Here is a 14,008-nt window from a genome sequence, read left to right as displayed (position 1 = left end):
ATAATAAACAAGAAGCTATTGGCACTCAAGTGAGTTGTTTTAAACATCAATTCTAATATCGTTTAAAATCCTAAGATGTCTTTTTCGATCTCTTCTTCGATGTCGTTTCCCAACTTGTCTCGCGTTCGCTTCATCATAACAGACACCAAGCCACGATGGATTGAACTGAGAAACTGGATCCTGCTGAGAAACTTTCTTCAATATGATACATAGAATCAAAGCCGGTGATAAAACAGTGATGTAAGAAGCCGAGTTGTCGTGATGATTTCAAAAAAAATACCATGCTTGTCGATGACTGAGATATGGCCAATGTGCGAGATATTAGCGTGGTTGCGTTCTCAGTACAGCCCGAACGACTCCCTCAAGGCATTCTAAATCAATTTAACCAAGAAACCTAACCTGTCTTTCGTGGGAATTGGCAGTATTCCCACGCGAACAAGACGGTACATTCGTGTGGCTTCTGTTCCCATGGATGCTGTTGTGGTACCTTTCACCAGTAGACTGGAAAAGCTGGTCAATTCGGACTTCGGCGAAATTGAACGGCAATGTCGAATGGCGACGGTGAGGTCAATACTGCGACAAAGGCCCAAAAGTCTAGGAAACGGTTGGTTAGTATAGTTGTTTCCGCCAAGTGCAATCAGACGGAACCGGACCTCGGGAGTCTTGACTTTCTCGGACGCTAGGAACGCCACCAATCATGTCTTTTCCGTCGTCATTCGGTATTAGGCCTGTGATCCCTGGCCTGATTGTCACACAGTGTCGGACGAACAGCACGGATGGAACATAGTTTGAAACGCCCAGATCACATTCGAAGATTTTCCCTGCATTAGTGCAATTTATGTAAATTTCTCCGAATTTGACCAAGGCAGATTTGAAGAGATCGCGTTGCCACCCAGATGTGGAGATCGTCACGCGTGCCGTCCACATGATTGGGTGCTTCGTTGCCTTGGCTGCCTGACGGATCCGTTCTCTCTTCCCCAGATCTCATCTCGTATCTTGTCTTTCTTCCCATACCTCTTCATTTTTGCATTTATTTCCTCTATCTTTTCATGTTTTAGGTCTAGCACGGTTAACCCGCTCTGTTCGCTTCAGGGCGTCCCTGGTGATCTTCCGCGCTACATACCAATCAACGGAGATCCCCACTGCCTATCACAACGCTAGCGCCCATCAGCCACCGACCGCCGTCATACCTTGTACCCCATCGTTCGTTCCGTTAATTCTAGTTTCTCCAACTGCACCACACTTTCACTCTGAGCCAACGCTTCGCCATGTATGGAGAAGGCCGAGAGGAGGCCGCCAGGCTATATGTCCCACCACTGCTTGAAGATGACGAGCGTCTTAACGATCCCGACGCTTCCGAAGACTTGCCGCCGCCCGATGTCGAGGCAGGCAGCGCGCTTCCTGTCTGGCTGCGAGAGTCATCGAAGTCATTTCGCTGGGGGTGGGTACCGCTACCGATCCGCAAGGTCGGTCGCGCGACCGCCAATTGGGTCAAGGGTCCCGACCCGCCGCATATGCTTCTGTTGAAGCCGCTGTTTCCGCGAGTCCAAGAGCTTCCAGTGCAATATTTTGACCATCTCTTTCCTAAGCGCAAATTGAAGACTTCACTTTTATTGCTGCTCTATACATCTTGGTTCTTGCCGTGGTTTTTGGTTCTATTACACTCGCGCTCTTCCGGTTACATCGAAGGATATGGTCAGCCTCAGACGCTGTCCTGCTCGACGAACTTCTGGTACATACCGAAACGGAGCCCCATTTAGGTACAAAACTTGCTAATGCGAATGATTTAGGGAATTCGATAATGGGTGCGGTATTAACGGAAACGACTGCCGTCCATTTTCTTCTTCGACTATTCCCTTCCGGTGTCCTGCGAATTGCCGTGATACCAAATTACTGGAGCCTCACATTGTGGGAAATCATACATACAACTACCAAGGCCTAGTCGTTGGAGGACCTAAGCCGGATTCCTCCGACCCGGCACTTTACCGTGCAGATAGCTTTATCTGCCAGGCAGCAATTCATGCTGGTGCAATCTCGAACGATGGTGGCTGCGGTGTTGTCAAACTTGAGGGTGCAGCGCACTCTTTCCCATCAGTCAAGCAACATGGCATTCTCTCTGCAGGGTTCCCATCAACCTTCCCCAAGTCTTTCAGCTTTCTCCAGTTATCCTCGCCGCAAGCGAGCTGCCCACCGGATCCACGCTGGACGCTCCTTGGAATCACCGCTGCTGCCGTTGGTGTCCTGTGGCTCTTTTGTACATCGCCACCTGTACTGTTTTTCAGTACATTTTTCATGGTGTTCTGTCACACGGGACTTGTTGGAGACCCGCCCTCGTATCCTTTCTTGACCGACCTTGTCTCCAGTCTTCTGTCACGGCTGCTGCCAGCATCATTTGTCGTCTACGTACTTTACAAGTTTTGTGCAGCGCCGCTTTTGCAGCCACTCTCCTCTCCTATCTACCAGCTTTCAAAGTTGTTCCTTTTCCTACCTCCGCTTTTCATTGGAGCCCTGAACAACTATACCTTTGCGCGCTTGATTCCCTTGCAGCGCCTGACCCCGATGGATATTCAGAAACAACCCGGGGCAAAGTTGGCATTGGCTTTTGTCATCCCAATTGTGATTTCGGTTATCCTGAGCCAGGCGTGGCAAATTCGCCAGGGAGGTCTGCTCCCACGCTATTTGAAGATATACTGTACCATGGGGCTCATCATCTTGATTTTGCTTCCCCTCCCTGGTCTTCGCCTTCGAATCCATCATTATATCCTCGCCATTCTCCTCATGCCAGGAACCGCATTTCCCACTCGACCCTCGCTTATCTACCAGGGTCTGTTGCTGGGCCTTTTCATCAACGGAGTTGCGCGGTGGGGCTTCGCCTCGATCATCGAGACTCCGGCAGCTCTAGGAGAGCAAGCACCGCTTGGAGATGGAATCCATGGATGGTGGGGTGCTACCTATCCCAATATCACGACCGCATCTGTGAATATCTCCCTGCCAGAGCCGGGATCGGACCACATTTACCGCGGCAATGGCAACATCACCTTCGCTCTGTGGGAACACGAGCGCATGACAGATTTAGCGGTAGACGGCGTCTCGGTTCTTCTCAATGACGTAGAGCGCTGGCGCGGTTATCTCGATGAAGACAAGAGCGGAGAATTCACCTGGCACCGCCATGGTCACGATGGCCTAGAGCTACAGACAAATCCTCGTCTGGTCAATCGTGATTTGGACACTAACCTTGACACCAGTTCGGTTCTTTTGGCTGATAGTGATTCTGATGATAAACCCGAAGATCTATTTTTCCGATTCGCATTTTTGAGAGGCTCCGAGGCTGGCACTTACAGCCCGACAGGAGTCTGGCTGAGCGATGGCGCGTGGTGGCCCCCTGCGCCTCCAAAGAAATAGATTGCTTCCCCTCTGCATTGGTCATTAAGGTTGTTTTCGCGTTTATATCCAACCACTTGGCAAGAGAGAATATACACTTCTGGTTCATGTGTGCTGGACGCGCTGTGCTCATTGGAGTAATAGAACAGGGACGTCATTTTTCGGATCGCTCTCGTTCATGATTGGTTACATTAAATGAGGATATCAGTGGACATATTATGCTTAAAGATAGGTACTTAGAAGGACTTCACCCACAAGGGTTTATACCGCCGTGCTAGCAATAAAATCGCTGTGCTAACAGTATTCCAGGTTTTTATTAATCTTGGTGATGAATCTACTATCAGATAAGGCTATGTAGCAATAGGAAGAAGAGCGAGAACACAAAGTCAAAAACGCACCTCTTTCGCCACGCGATCGAGATCGAACTCCAGTTGTAAGCCAAGACTCCAATAGTTTGTTGACATCGATCTCGGGAGATAACCGAGACACCCTGTGATTCCGCTCATGGCACTACATCGGTTCCGCGATATAGTGATGTCATATCCTACGTCTCTACTTCAGAGTGGCAACCTTGAAAGACCATTGTCAAAATATCTTTCGACATTTCTAACACGTACAAATGTGAAAATGATATGAAGGCGATATGGATTTGCCAGACGACGGACCGGATTTTCTGACTGATGATACACTCCATGAAGCTTATGAGCTTGAGATTGAATCAGAAAAGGGTAATAAAGTTCGATTCGGAGAACTCGTGGCAGGGAAAGGGGATTCGATAACAACGATTGTCATTTTTAGTGAGTCTTACACCAGTCGAAATCCAATGGGATCTAGCATATTGATCAGATGGCTAACCGACTCAATCCTAGTACGCCACTTCTTCTGCGTCTACGACCAAGACTACACCCGAAATGTAGCCAGCCAGATGACCCAAAAATTACTGGATACAGTACCCGCCAGTGCCCGACCAGCTCAAGTCATACTTCTCGGATGCGGAGATCACAGCCTTATATTGCCCTATATGGAAGAGACATCGGACCAATTCCCCATCTACACTGATCCATCAGGGAGGATATACGAGAAACTACAGATGAAGAGGACAATGCGCGGATTCACAGAGCCGCCACCCTATTCTAACTATTCGTTGCCCACTGGTTTGGGGGAATGTTTGAAGCAGATATGGAAGCGTGGATGGGCGGGTCTTCGTGGGGGCAATTGGACTCAGCAAGGTGGTGAGTGGATATTTCAGCGGGGAAAATTACGATATGCACATCGGATGGAAGGAGCCCGTGATCATCTTACTGCGGAGCGGTTGCTGGAGATCTTGAATGTGGCACACGGGAAAGGTGATGATTTACCCTCAACCAGGGAGGAAGGGGAAGAAGTCGACGAAGAGGTACAGGGATCAAACTGCGAGAGTCGAGCACAAGGCACGGAATACATATATATCAGACCTTAGCATCTTGCGATGCCTTACAGGGTTAATTCTATGATCTATGCCTAGATGATTTATACCATGTCTCTTAACAATTATATAAACCCACTAGGGATCAATATATAAGCAATCTACTTATTTTAATAATTACATGTTTTACCTTTTTACTACACTTAATTCCTAGTATCTATTCACCCTACCTTTCATTCAACATAAATTAGATAATAAGCCTCTAATTCCTTACATATCTTTAAACTATTGATTCGTACCATAGCATCCGCGATAAGCGGTAGCGTATATACTGACTAGCGTACTATCTGATGGTCGACATTAACCTCCTAAAATTCAATATATTTTCATCTATGTGTACTATATCTATCTTCCCCGATGTCGTATCTTAACAAAAAGTTACGAACACGTGATCGCAACGGCGCTAGCCAAGGCAGCCAACCGAGCCCGAGCTCAAAATTTGAAGCTTTGAATGTTCATTCAACCTAATTTTAGCCATTTTCATGTTACACTATACGCGATATCTTGAGATCCATGGACCCCGGGGAATCCAATCATGAGGGACGCGAGGTGACAAGCGCGCTGATCCGACGCGCAGTAGGTACTCCGAATAAGTTGCAAGCTTAGAAAAAGAAAAGAAAAATACAGATTTGGCCAGTCAAATATTAATTATATGCATACAGTGTGATCAATGCCGCCTGAGAAAGGTATGCAGCTGCAGCTCCGAGTGACACACGATGTCATGACTCAATCTCACGCTGTCCCAGATCCGATGCGATAAGCGCACGCCATGTTCCAACTGTCGCAGCTCTAGCATTGCATGCCGATCTACGGGCGAAGGCCAGAAGCCGTCAGAGCCTCGGCGGCGAGTTTTAATCTCAAATCAATAGTATGAACATTTTCTCCTATTATAGGACACCATTGACTCGACCACAGTGAGAAAAAGATCGATTTGATCGAGGAACGCCTGGCAAGCATTGAAAGTACTCTTCAACAGCTAGCGAAAAATACATCTCAACTACAAGGCTTCACAGCGCCAAACCCGCGCGAGTCTCATTTCGCCCCTTCGCCTCAGAAGTCAACCCCTTCGCAGCCGTCACTTACTACACGGAACCCTGCAAAGCCCAAGGGCCCTTTATATCTAGCGAACCCTACTCTCGAGCAGCACGATTCCAGCTCTGGCTTTGAGGGCAGCTCATCCTTGACTGCCCATGGGGCCTACGCGAGCGCGTTCCTGGAATCTGCTGTGTCCAAAAGCTCGCCGCAGGTCTTGTCTAGTCCGAAGATCAATGCGGCTCTCTCGTCGCTGAAGCAGCTTGTCGGGATCCAGAACCAACGACGAGAAGCGGACTTGCAGGGGAGCCAACCCACCAAGAATGCGAGATTAGGTGTGAGATGCGACATTCGTGATCTAGAGATGCCACCTCTACCAGTGGTTCTCGACATCTTGAGAAAGATTCAAGGTACGGTTCATTCCAGAGAGATGTCTCCAGCTTCTTATTCTCACTAATTAGAATCAACACCGGCCTGCTTTGGTGGCTATGTCCCCTTCCTGAGTGTGAAATATTTCACCGAAAAATGCCGTGAAGTTTACTTCTGCATAGAGGATTACTCCGAAGCGGCATTTGTTATAACCAATTTTTGTCTCTATGGCGTTTTCTACGAATATGGTGGTATGGAAAAGGAAGGCTCTGTGCGGGAAGAGCATCAGAACTACATTGAGATGTGTCGCGACAACCTGGAGGCGGCGCTTGCCAATTTGAATATCCTGATGCCTGCAACCCATGAATCGATTATGGCGTTAGCTGTAGGAGTTAGCCCCCCATTTCTATCTCACTTTCTTTAAGATTTACCCCATCCGGAATCGGTACTGACAAACACAGGCTATGCATGCACTCGAGATTTCCAAACCATCGGTTGGCTGGACACTAGCATCAACAGCCATGAATCTATGCCAGACACTCGGATATCATCGCTTTATCTCAATGGAGCACGACCCCTTACCAGTCCAACGCCAAAAACAAGTTCTATTCTGGTCTATCTACACAATTTTGAATATGATGTCCCTGCGTCTAGGACGTGCCTCGCCCGTCCAAACCTACGATATCAGCCTACCAATACCCGATGAGAACGTAGATGTCCCTCACCCATGGGGTCCGGTCTGCATGTGGTGGACTAGATTGGCGATTATCCAAAGCGAGGTTTACCAATATTTGTATAGCCCAGAGGCACTGCAGAAGCCGGAAAGTGAACGAGTCACACATGCACACAGATTAGCTGCTGAGATGAAGTCGAAGGTTATGGAGCCGTTTGAGGTATGCGTTCCTGCAATTTTGGAGATTTGATTGAGTCGAGTTGCTAACGTAAAACATGCAGAAATTCATGTCGTCCGATCTCAAAGTATCCGAGATCGACCTCATGTACCTCGCAACTGACAAGGTCAGTCGTCTAGCCATCATGACCTTGATCTACCGAGCAATTCCAGCATCAACAGACTCGGACACTGTCGCCGCCTTCATACCTGAATGTATCGAGACAGCCCGGGAAGCCCTGGAAGTTCACCGACAATGCGTTGCAGCGCTTAATGAGACAGACGATTTCATGAAAATATCCTACATGCACTGGTAAGCATTCCGAAACAATCCTAACAACAGCGTCATCTTTGATGAAATGGCCATACAAGCTCAGACGAACAAATTCTCACAAAAGAAATATAGGGGCATCCTCCTATCCCCCTTCGTTCCCTTCATCGTAATATTCTGCAACATAATAACAACCTCCAACGCCGACGACCTCTCCCTACTCGAAGAGTTCATCGCCTCCCTCCAACCTCTATGCGCCTTCTCCCAATCCATCGACCGACTGCACACCCTGTGCTCAGTGTTTGGTACCGTTGCCCGTCTTTACTTCGAAGCCAACACCCGGACGCAGACAGCCGCAGACCAAGACCAAAATCTCGCTGAGGTCGGTCAGGAATTCGATGTTTATCTCAGTGCCCTCGGATTGGCGCCTCCAACCCATATGAATCCTCCGAACAGCGGTACTTACCCGATGGGAAACTCGCAGGGATATTTCCAGGCAGATAATCCTGCTATGCATGTTAGTCCGGCGGAATTGTCACAGCATCATGTGGGTGGGTTCTCGGCGCCGGCCGATTCATCCCAAGTGCAGGGACAGGGCTCGGGGACTGCTGCGCAATTGGGGAATTGGTTTTGGGGAAATCAGTACATGATGGGGCTTTTGGAGGAGGATTTATCGCAGGTTAATTCGGGATGGTCGTGAAGAGACTAGCGAGTGGTCATAGGCTATATCTTACCCACTATCAGTCTCGGTATTTTGGAAGAAATACCGAGCTGGTATTATTGCTAATATGAATCTCAACTTCTACACCCGATGATGCCTAAGCTACATATCGCTCTTTCACTCCAGCAAAACTTTACATCCCTCTGCACTCATAGCCACAAACGTCAAAGCCTGCTTCTCCTCGCCAGGGGGAACACTAGGTGGTTCAGGTGGTAATCTGAGCTCGGGGAATGTTTGAATGGTTCGTACAATCGCACACGAAGCTTCTGCTAGTGCAAATTCCTCTGCCAATTCAGTTAGCACAAGCTCTACGGAGTAATTTCTAGCCTAAATCACTTACTGCCTAGACATATCCTTGGCCCTCCATGGAAAGGCATGAATCCCCAACCAATACCGTCTAGCTCTGGACCCACCCATCATTCGGGACGGAAACTGTTTGCATCTTCACCGTACGAGCTCTTCAGTCTATGCATATGATAGAACGAATAGCCAACACCCGTGCCTTTGGGTATGAGTACCGGGAATCTTCTATCGAGGCCTCCTCCGCTTGGGAGAAATGTCGTTTTAGTCGCCGCGCGGATGTTCACTGGACGCTGCGGATATAGTCGTTGAGCTGGATGCAAAGTCACAATTAGATTAAACGTTAATTCGAAGATAGTATTGCTGGTAGACTCACATTCATTAATCACACATCGGAGATAATTCATCTTGCTGATCTTTGCCCGGCTCAATTCGTGCGAACCCTCGGTGACAAGTTCGATCTCGCTGCGAAGTTTCGCGAGAGCCTCGGGAAGTCGCACGAGAAGGAAAAGTGCCCATGACATTAGACGAGCCGTCATGTCCCTTCCGGCAATAAGTACATGGACCAGTTAATCTCTCATAAGAACCGGGCCTTGCATCTCCTTATAAAGCTCGAGAATAAACGCGTGTCTCTCCGATGCTGCTTCCTCGCCATTCCTTTCTATATTATCGAGGGCAATCTACACGAAGTGACTCGCATATTCTTTAATAGTAGCACAAGCTGCCTTAAATTTAGCAGGGTTACATAGTTATTCCAAATCAGTAAGATAAAGTCTGATCGCACCGATGTAGCTGGCATAGTCAAAGGCCTTCTCAAAAGTATCCGTCTCTGCTTTAATGGTGTCAATTACATGGACACAGCATTGAACAACAAAGACACTCACTTTATATCGGCCCCAGCTTTGTAGAAGAAAGATATATGATGTGGCTAAAAACCTCTACTATAAATGAAGTGCCTAATCCATTTATCACCATTGTGTTACTTATGAGCTTTAAGACTAGGATGACGACCCATTTGATGAAGACCGGCTACGAATTGCCCTGTCTCTTCTCGTACGTCTTGGGATGCTGACACTTCACGATGACAGTAATAGTTATTGGATGCATCCACTGGTCCATCCCTGGGTGCGACAGAGACCCGAGACTAGTACGGCAGAGCAAGCCGTGTGGTGCCAGGCAGCAGCTACCATATTGGCACAATAGATATTTTTCCAAGCTCCACGCGCATATACAGCTCAGGACGAGAAGTCAAAAAGGCAGATTTATCCACGCGTGGAAAATGTGCGAAGATTACAGGCAGATATCAAGAGACGTTTTGAAGAGAACCAGAGGGCTCCTCATTGGCCTTGGCCATTAAATTTGCTAACGCCTGGGTCAGGCTTTGGAAGGCTACAGGCAACTGAATATGCAAAATTCAGTTTGATTTACCTTCATTGCGGGTATTGGACCAAGGCAGAAGAGCTTCAGCTTCAAGTAAAGGACTATTTATTTGCAAAGCTAGGCCCCGAGTCTGAGTACAGCATTCATTATGCGATTGACCGGCAATCAGAGAACATTGAAGTGTTGAAGCTTCTTATCAGTAATGGTGCAACCATCAATGCAACCATGTACCAAGATCATTATCTTTCCTGGAGTTTGTATTATTTCATGGGTCTCGGGACGGTTTTGCATAGAGCATCTGAACTTGATAAGGTGGAGTTAGTTCGGTATTTGATTGTTGGAGCAGATCCGAGCATTACCGACGCAAATGGTCGTACGGCTATAGAATGCGTAGAAAGATTGAACCAGAGAGAGGTCGTTCAAGAACTGCAGAAAGGGAAATAGCTCCTGTTGTAATTTCAATTTTGAATTAGCATGACTTGTCTTTATGTGCTTCCAGATGATCTATTTACAGCTCTATCAATTCTTTTCACATTCCCGCTCAAGCATCCGGCTTATAATTCAAGATCGCAAGCATCCGAATTTTCAAATCGGATCATGATTGTTCTGGCAATAGATCCCGCACCCCCTTGTTAAGCAGCATATTCGCGACTGAGACGCCGAGTTTCTCTGCATCCTCATCGCACTGAACAGAGCTCACATCCTCAGAAGAAATCTCCGATGTTCCTTCTACGTGGATAACCGTAGCTCGCAGACGAAGCGTGCCGCTCTCAGGGCCTCGATTTGCGTCTACGGGATCGTTTTCTTTCGGCTCAAAAGAAGACCAAACGCCAATTGAGGAGGAACATCCTCCTTGAAGACTTCGGAGCATTGCCCTCTCTGCCATGCCGCGCCATCTCGACGGCTTATGGTCGACATGTTGGACAAGCTGTATGATGTCTTGGCGGTCTATGTCTGTGCTAACCTCGATACCAAGTGCGCCTTGCCCAACCGCATAAGGGAATATCGTAGGCTCAAGTCGTTGCGTTATCCGATGACCGAGTCCTAGGCGTAATAGACCTGCACTCGCCAAGAGAATGCATGAAAATGGCGAGGAAGGTGCGTCAAGCTTAGCCAGACGAGTATCTCTAATATGGGTACATATTAGATCAAACTTGTGCCGATATGTGTCGCAAGTAGTAGTAAGAGGATCCTTTAATACTTACAGGTTGCCGCGACATTCCGCGACCTCCAAATGAGGCCAATTGCGCCGAACTAGAGCTCTCCTCCTTGAAGAGCTCGATCCAACTATCGAGCCAGGTGGCAATTGATCGATGGATTTGAAACCCGAGTCGGATCTCATTACGACGGCATCGGAACAGTCCTCACGCTCAGGGATAGCTGCAAGGAGACATTTCGGTGGCAGCGTCGTCGGCATGTCCTTTAAACAATGGACAAGAACTTGGACTTTGCCAGCCACAAGATCTATTTCAAGGCCATTTGTCCACAGGCTTTTGCCAATGTCTGATCCGCCGGTCTGCTTCGAGAGCAGTGCAAATGGGGTCTGCTTATCTGCATCACCGACGACACTGCCCGTGGCGATTTCAAAGGTCGGGGAGGGGCCGAGTGTTTGACTCAGCGCAGATATGATGGACCGAGCTTGAGTGAGTGCGAGCTCTGACTTACGGCAGCCAACAATAACTGTAGAAGAAGATGAGACATCTTCTATTTCGTGCGGCTTAGAGCCGTTTGGGGTAAGGCTCATGGTGCAAAAATGGGAGATGCAGTTTAGGAAATTGCGACATGTGTCATTTAATATAGCACACGTGACTTGATACATCCCTGTACTTTCTTATCGAGCTCACGCACTATAAACGATAGTATACAAAGAATCGGAGTCCGCCAATACTCCGAGATCGCTGTGGAGACAATTGGAAAGTCTTAAATTAGCGTTGACCAATGAGAAGGGCTGTACGTAATGCAATCGGGGTCAATTGGAGTCTTCCGCTTCTTCGGTCAAAAGAGTCAATCATTGATCTCCATATACTTGACGTGTTTTAAACCTTTGAACGGTTTTGAGTCTAATAGGAGAAAATTTCCCTTAACATCTGCCTAATAGTCATTATTTAGGCTCAAGACCGTGAATGCCCTGATGAATTAATGCCTTGATTCGATATCAATTGAGCTTGTAAATCACCGCAATCACAAGAACAATCAGAAAATATCCCATCATGATATCCGCCAGCCTGAAGCCCCATCTCAACACAGTCAACACCAAAATGGCCATCCCAGAGCTGGAAGCAGCCGAAGCTGAAAAAACCACCCAAGAGTCACGCGTCCTAATCATCATGACCGGCGGCACAATCTGCATGCAACCCTCACCAGCCGGCTTCGTCCCAGCGCGGGGTTTCCAAGAAAAATGCATGGCGCCCGTGCCAACCTTCAACGACGGTTCCGCCAGCGCAACAATGGACGTGCTCGTCGATGTACACAAGACCAAAGAACATCCAAGCCTACGCACACCAATGACAGCCTATGCGCGACAGGTGCGGTACACTGTTCTCGAGTTCGAAGAACTGCTTGACAGCAGCTCGATTGACGCAAGGGGCTGGACTCAGATCGCTGAAGCGATCGAGCGGAATTACACGTTCTTTGACGGATTCGTTGTCCTGCACGGCACGGACAGTCTGGCGTATACTTGCTCGGCGCTCAGCTTTATGTTGCAGAATCTCGGGAAGCCGGTTGTTCTTACTGGGTCGCAGGCGCCGATGCTTGAGCTCCAGAATGACGCTACGGATAACCTGCTCGGGTCGTTGGTTGTTGCGGGTCATTTTATGATTCCCGAGGTGTGTTTGTATTTTAATAATCGGTTGTTCCGGGGGAATCGGACGACGAAAGTTGCAGCGAGTGATTTTGCCGCGTTCGATGCGCCGAATTGTGCCCCGTTGGCCGTTACGAATTCTATGCGGACTAATGTTAATTGGGATATGGTGCATCGTCCTACGAGCTTGGAGCCGTTTAGTATTCTGACGAATCTGGACACTACCCATGTTGCTTGTCTGCGGATCTTCCCTGGTATCAAGCCGGAGATGGTGGATGCGGTGTTGAAGCTGGATGGCTTGCGCGGGTTGATTCTGGAGACTTTTGGCGCAGGCAATGCGCCCTCTGGTCAGGACAATGCCATGATCAACGTCTTGGCCAGTGCTATCCAGCGGGGGATTGTTATCGTGAACATCACGCAATGTGAGTTCTGCCCGCCTTGGCAGAAAGTATATACTGATATCTCGTCTAGGTCTCACTGGCAGCGTCAGTCCAGTCTATGCCACAGGCATGAGTCTCTCGCGAGCAGGCGTCGTAGCCGGTCTCGATATGACAACCGAGGGCGCATTGACGAAACTCGCCTATCTCCTCGCACTACCAGAATCCACCCCGGAATCCATCGCCAAACGCATGTCAGTATCCATCCGAGGGGAGCTCACCGAGTCATCATTACCTATCTTCCGACACCCGAACGGCGCACTCTCCGAGCGCATCCAGACACTCACCTCGATGGGCTATGCGATTGCCCTCGGCGACCTGGAGAAGGTCCAAGCCATCACCAAGACCGAACACCACTGGCTCCTGAACGACGCCGATTATTCCGGCAACACGCCCATCGTAAGCAATCCCATCTCAGCACCCGTTCTCTCGTTTCCTCTCCCGTGTCCCCTGTCCCCTGTCTTTTGTCTCACCTTATCTCCGGCATCCCCTTATCTTACACTAACCCAAACACAGCATCTGGCAGCAACATCCCCGTCTCTCCAAACCCTCCATTTCCTCCTATCGCAAGGCGGTTCCGTGCACCTCCGCAATCGCGCCGGCCGCACCCCGCTCTTCCTGGCCGCGAACGCGGGCCTCTCGGAGCACACGCTCCTCCTCCGTAAATCCGGCGCTCACCTGCATTCGGACGAGCGACCAGCTGCCGAGCTGCTGGCGCGTCATCGTCCTTTCGTCTGGGGTATGGCTGGTGTTGGGCCGAAAGAGATAAGCCAGCGGGAGATGGAGGAGGAGTGGGAATGGGATGCTAGTAAGAATCGGATGATTCCTGGGTCGGCACCTTAGAGGTGTTTTCGGGGTTTAGGCTTAGACTGGATTAGGGGTGTCTTTAGAATGATTTTACCTATATGGAGTTGGGGGAAATGTCTAGTATTGGCCCCATGGGTAAGCCCGGGGGAATTTTCT

General features: G+C 48.8%; 7 protein-coding genes across 7 annotated transcripts; 4 read left to right on the top strand and 3 right to left on the bottom strand.

The window, feature by feature from the left end:
- Positions 1-1,268: 1,268 nt before the first annotated feature.
- Positions 1,269-3,402, top strand: N7517_008679 (LCCL domain-containing protein; the record flags this gene model as incomplete). The annotated part of the gene is made up of 2 exons (XM_056726408.1): positions 1,269-1,732; positions 1,791-3,402. 2 exons carry the CDS (start codon positions 1,269-1,271, stop codon positions 3,400-3,402), a joined length of 2,076 nt encoding a protein of 691 aa, XP_056577259.1.
- Positions 3,403-4,024: 622 nt separating this feature from the next.
- Positions 4,025-4,840, top strand: N7517_008678 (peroxiredoxin-like family protein; the record flags this gene model as incomplete). Its single annotated transcript, XM_056726407.1, has 2 exons — positions 4,025-4,178; positions 4,251-4,840. 2 exons carry the CDS (start codon positions 4,025-4,027, stop codon positions 4,838-4,840), a joined length of 744 nt encoding a protein of 247 aa, XP_056577258.1.
- Positions 4,841-5,359: 519 nt separating this feature from the next.
- N7517_008677 (uncharacterized protein) lies at positions 5,360-8,107 on the top strand (the record flags this gene model as incomplete). The annotated part of the gene is made up of 8 exons (XM_056726406.1): positions 5,360-5,422; positions 5,509-5,532; positions 5,593-5,714; positions 5,762-6,288; positions 6,340-6,632; positions 6,709-7,140; positions 7,202-7,449; positions 7,480-8,107. 8 exons carry the CDS (start codon positions 5,360-5,362, stop codon positions 8,105-8,107), a joined length of 2,337 nt encoding a protein of 778 aa, XP_056577257.1.
- Positions 8,108-8,245: 138 nt separating this feature from the next.
- N7517_008676 (Cytochrome P450 E-class CYP52) lies at positions 8,246-8,967 on the bottom strand (the record flags this gene model as incomplete). The annotated part of the gene is made up of 3 exons (XM_056726405.1): positions 8,246-8,412; positions 8,577-8,741; positions 8,805-8,967. The coding sequence occupies 3 exons, from the start codon at positions 8,965-8,967 to the stop codon at positions 8,246-8,248; spliced, it is 495 nt and encodes a 164-aa protein (XP_056577256.1).
- A 30-nt stretch (positions 8,968-8,997) lies between these two features.
- On the bottom strand, positions 8,998-9,227 carry N7517_008675 (Cytochrome P450 E-class CYP52; the record flags this gene model as incomplete). The annotated part of the gene is given in 2 exon segments (XM_056726404.1): positions 8,998-9,108; positions 9,123-9,227. The coding sequence occupies 2 exon segments, from the start codon at positions 9,225-9,227 to the stop codon at positions 8,998-9,000; spliced, it is 216 nt and encodes a 71-aa protein (XP_056577255.1).
- Positions 9,228-10,403: 1,176 nt separating this feature from the next.
- On the bottom strand, positions 10,404-11,552 carry N7517_008674 (Tetrapyrrole biosynthesis hydroxymethylbilane synthase; the record flags this gene model as incomplete). The annotated part of the gene is made up of 2 exons (XM_056726403.1): positions 10,404-10,935; positions 11,014-11,552. 2 exons carry the CDS (start codon positions 11,550-11,552, stop codon positions 10,404-10,406), a joined length of 1,071 nt encoding a protein of 356 aa, XP_056577254.1.
- A 466-nt stretch (positions 11,553-12,018) lies between these two features.
- Positions 12,019-13,888, top strand: N7517_008673 (putative lysophospholipase; the record flags this gene model as incomplete). The annotated part of the gene is made up of 3 exons (XM_056726402.1): positions 12,019-13,030; positions 13,080-13,444; positions 13,562-13,888. The coding sequence occupies 3 exons, from the start codon at positions 12,019-12,021 to the stop codon at positions 13,886-13,888; spliced, it is 1,704 nt and encodes a 567-aa protein (XP_056577253.1).
- Between the last annotated feature and the right edge of the window lie 120 nt (positions 13,889-14,008).

This window comes from Penicillium concentricum (assembly GCF_028827145.1).
Source record: "Penicillium concentricum strain IBT 3081 chromosome Unknown utg000003l_segment0_segment0, whole genome shotgun sequence".
NCBI classification, from domain to species: domain Eukaryota; kingdom Fungi; phylum Ascomycota; class Eurotiomycetes; order Eurotiales; family Aspergillaceae; genus Penicillium; species Penicillium concentricum.
This window is presented reverse-complemented; position numbering and strand designations above follow the sequence as displayed.